The following is a 4,455-nucleotide window of genomic DNA, read 5'->3' as shown; positions in this document are numbered from 1 at the left end:
CATTAAGAATAATTTTTTTGATGCTAACGTGTCCTCAAAACTGCAGTTGGACTTGGAGGAATTTGTTGCGGTTTCGTTCTAAGGCTTTGTTGGTGCATGATTTGTTGGGGGCTTCTTGCTCTTCTACTTGGGGTATTTGGGATGAGCTGAGGGCTGAGCGTGATAAGGTGCCTTGGGATAGGCTTGTGTGGCACTAGGGGCATATTCCCAGAGTGTCCGTTATTTCTTGGATGGCTGTGCTTGATAGGCTGCCTACTAAAAGCAGACTCATTTTTTAGCAGGTTGGTAGATGGTTTGTGTGTTATGTTCTAATGAATTAGAAACGAGGGATTGTTTGTTTTTTTGGGTATGAATTTTCTAAGGCTGTGTGGGGGAATATTCTTTAGCTTTGCCAGTTGCGCAGGGGGTTTCGGATTGGGGGTACGAACACCATTGGGCTTGTGGTTTGAAGGGACGAACACTGCTTTCAGCTTTGTTAAGGCTGGCATGGAATTGTTTGTTGGCTTGAGTTTGGAAGGAGCGCAATCAGCAAGTTTTTCAAGGAAGGGCTGCGATAAGTGAGGCTATTAGCCTGCAAATTCAAGAGTTGGTGAGAATGAAGTTTTTTGGTACGAAATTGAGGAATAGAGGACCTGGGGGCAATCTGCTTTGTGAAACTTGGGGCATGAATAGTTCTGGTACATAATATGTTTTTCTGTTTATTCTTTGTTGGTGATGAGTGTACAGGGCTGGGGTTTGTTAGTTCGTGTTTTGCTCTAGGGGAAGTTACTAGTGTGGTCTCTTGGGGTTTTGTCTTGGCTGGGGACCTTTGTATTGTTGAGTTGAGTTTTGAATTGAATGCACATGTTCATCTAAAAAAAATTGAAGGACTATTTTGTTAAATAGTAAAATCACAATAATAAAAAGAGATTTGTCCACTCCACTACCGACAACTATCAAGGTTGGCCCTTACATTGTCTTCGTTACCGCTCCTTCCACCCATTCTCCTACTGAACTCTTACCCCAATCTTTGCTTTGGATATGATGAGATTTGTTCCCTTCGTTTTTATTGTGACGGGTTTCTGTTTTCTTTGGTTTGCTGTGATGGTTTTATGTTTCCTTTGTTTTTATTGTGATGAGTTTTTGGTATGCTAATTTCATCGTTCCAGTATGCGGGCGAACCGTGAATTGGAAAAACAAATACAAACAAGATTCGTGGGATGGGGAACAAATTAGGTAACAATGGATCAGAGACTGGATGCTCATAAGAATTAAATATGGCGGCAATACAATCAAGTTGGTCAACTATTTACCCTATAGAAGGATAAAAAATTTCAAATACACAAAAAAAGGGTAAGATTGAAGAACTATAGCAAATCTTCAAAGATCAATTAAATATCTAATAATCAAGATGAAATACAAGAATTCATTGCTTCAGCAATTTTTATCTTCGAAGCATCTAAAGACTCGGTGAGTTCATATGCCTCTTGTTGATCCATCTCCAGCGACATTGCAGCCACTTTTCCAGCACTATTTTGTTCCATATGATCCAATACACGAGATAGCTCTTTTCCCATCATCTGATGTTTTGGGAAAATAATATGAACAATATATAAAAATTCAGAAGAGTAGTGCAGCTCATTGTACCGATGATTCGGAACTTTAATGCATGGTCTAAAGCCGGTACATCAAGCAGATTATTGTCCTACATTTGTTATTGCTGAAGTAACTAAAACAGTTTGAAGTCCAACGTCTTTGGATTTCGATCGACACTTCTTTAACTGGCCGAGGATCTTGTGAATTTCGGATCCAAAGCCATGATCAAACATAACGTCCATTTCATCCAATACCTGTTTAGAGACTTTTAGCTATCACTAAATATGCAAGATATTGAAAATCATTAACAAGCATTCTAATACATACCAAGAATTTGACGTCCTCTAGAACAACACTTCCCTCCTCAATGTACTGACTAGTTTCACTAGGAGTGGCAACAAGCGTACCGATCGAGTCGTGTGCCAAATTTTCAGTGTCTCTTGACTTGCCGTAACCACGTTTTGAAGCAGAATTCAACTTAGCATAACGGCTGATGAATCTGGCTGTTTGAAAACTCTGCATGAACATCTTGATTTAATTATAAACTTGCACTGATGAGAAATATGGGATTTGCATGAAATGTAAATCTAACTCGGACATTCTCTTAAATAAACCGAATTTTGATGCCAAGTGAGCAGATTGGTACAAGTAGATAGAAAAAGGAATGGACTTATAAACTTTTCTTTCGATATCCATTTCCCTGGAGAAATAGATAAGATACATCAACAAAGTGGCATCTCTTTTATTTATTTGTTTCTAAAAAGAACCTCTTGGAACTAAAGAGAAAGACGAAATAAATCCAAATAGTTATCATACATAAAAATAAAGTACAGAGGGGGTAACGAAGAACCTGGTCGCATAGTTCCTCCGAGGAGCACAAAACAATAGCTCGAGGATGATTTGGCTTCACACTTAGCAATGCTTCATCCTGTCTAAGAAGCTGTACAACTCAATGTCAGTGTATTGCTTAACCTTTATTGTAAAACGTTTTTCTCGAACTTCTATATATAAATCTTGGGTTTACTTAAACACATAATTCTAAACTTTGTTTACTCAGTAATGTTAACCAATTCGAAAATCACAGGGGACTATAGTAATTTCTGATAACGGAGTACCAATATAACAATCTTCAGCATGAACAAAAGTTAGTGATAACCTTAAATCTTGAAAAAGTTTACTATACTAAGCATTTGGCTGTTATTATCGCGACAAAACTAGAAACATATTATTATGCAGATCAAAGAAATATTAAATAATATTGGCATACGAAATTTATGGAGGGATTTATCTGCATACGAAAATATTGCCACACAACCAAGCTCATTTCATGAATCCCAAAAAAAGGAAATCAATGATTCATATCCGTGTTGACTGTAGAATATATGCCAATACGGTGTAAAACATAATCCAACAGGGGTAGACTTCTCCAATTCGTTTACTAAGAAAGAAATACAATTTATTAAACTGCAAAACGTTTTTCTTTTAGGAACTTCTATATATAAATTTGGGTTTACTTGAACACAATTCTAAATAAATAAATTCTAAAGTTTGTGAGTTGTTATTTTACTCGATAATTTCTGATCATAGAGTACCAATATCATAATCTTCAACATGAAGAAAAGTTAGAGACAAACTTAAATCAATTAAAAACAAAGAATCTTGAAGACAACGGAGCTACAAAATCTTGCACAACCACTTGGTTTAACTTCAATCTCGAAGCACTAGATATAATTTTAGCTTCCATATGCTTACCTAGTTACCTTTAGTTACAACTTTCAAAGGGGAAAATAAGCATTAAATTAAGGATTTCACTTACAAGTGTAAGGTTACCATGTTAGCAAATTCTCAATGTCAAGCTTACTAAAAAAACACAAGAAAAGAGATCACATATACATAGGGTTGAAGGCAGGGATTAAAATAAGAATCCGCTATTGAAACATCAATCGCTATGCAACCATAACAGCTGACATTATGTAACGATAACGGCGTCGTCTAAGATCATTACTATACAATCCCAATGTCCGCAATGAACACTAGAGTATTTTTTATTTCCGCAATCATCATGATAAACGCAACATATCTGAAAACGTGACAACAATCATAATTATTATTTTTTGAATAATCTCTGGAGTGATTATACGGTAATATTTGCTCATAATCACTCTTAGTCATTAACAACGCTCACAAGACGTAACTTTTCAAACTCAATGCTATAAGGAAAACAACACTCCTTTTAGTTCCCGAGGTCGCTTGATGGATTCGGCAACCACAATTGAAATCCCTGGTTAAAGGACACTATGGGAAGGAAAAGAAAAGGTTTACCTGAATGAGAGGCAACAAGAAAGCCAGAGTCCTTCCAGACCCAGTCTCAGAACTCAAGACCACGCTTTTCCCATCCAACAAAGCTGGGATCCCAACACACTGAATTTCAGAATGAAACCATATTCCCATCTCACTCAAAGCTCCGATGATCTCAGCTTTCAAACCCAGTTCTTGGAAACTAGAAACGAATTTCGTAGCACCACTTTTGTTCTTCTCATTCTCAAAACCAACCCCATCTTCCCTTTGTTGTTTAGTTTTGGACTCCGAGCAGCTTTTCAAGGAACCTTTGAGCTTTCTTTCTCGGAACTTCTCAAGAATGAGGGACTCTCTATGGGATTTTGGTAAAGAAGAAGGTTCTAATTTTCCTGTTTTTATGGTAGAATTAGTATTGGAGGAAGATAGAGGCCTGATTAATGGTAAAGGCTTGATGGGGTTTAATGGTTTGGTTGAAGAAAGATTGGTGAGGGCAACAAGTGATTTGGTTATTCTTTTCATGTCTTTGGTCGTCTGTTTGCGTTTCTGGGATTTTTCGCTTTAGGACGGCACCAAAAAAGTCGC

General features: G+C 37.1%; 1 protein-coding gene across 1 annotated transcript; it reads right to left on the bottom strand.

The window, feature by feature from the left end:
- Nucleotides 1–1,330: 1,330 nt before the first annotated feature.
- On the bottom strand, nt 1,331–4,455 carry LOC120210980 (DEAD-box ATP-dependent RNA helicase 39-like). The gene is made up of 5 exons (XM_039209616.1): nt 3,898–4,455; nt 2,426–2,515; nt 1,903–2,091; nt 1,689–1,829; nt 1,331–1,559 (listed from the first exon to the last, which is right to left on the bottom strand). Exons 1-5 carry the CDS (start codon nt 4,390–4,392, stop codon nt 1,386–1,388), a joined length of 1,089 nt encoding a protein of 362 aa, XP_039065547.1. The 5' UTR covers nt 4,393–4,455; the 3' UTR covers nt 1,331–1,385.

Source organism: Hibiscus syriacus, unplaced genomic scaffold (assembly GCF_006381635.1).
Source record: "Hibiscus syriacus cultivar Baekdansim isolate YM2019G1 unplaced genomic scaffold, ASM638163v2 tig00109948_pilon, whole genome shotgun sequence".
NCBI lineage: Eukaryota > Viridiplantae > Streptophyta > Magnoliopsida > Malvales > Malvaceae > Hibiscus > Hibiscus syriacus.
The sequence above is the reverse complement of the archived record's forward strand: the minus strand, read 5'-3'. Positions and strand labels throughout refer to the sequence as shown.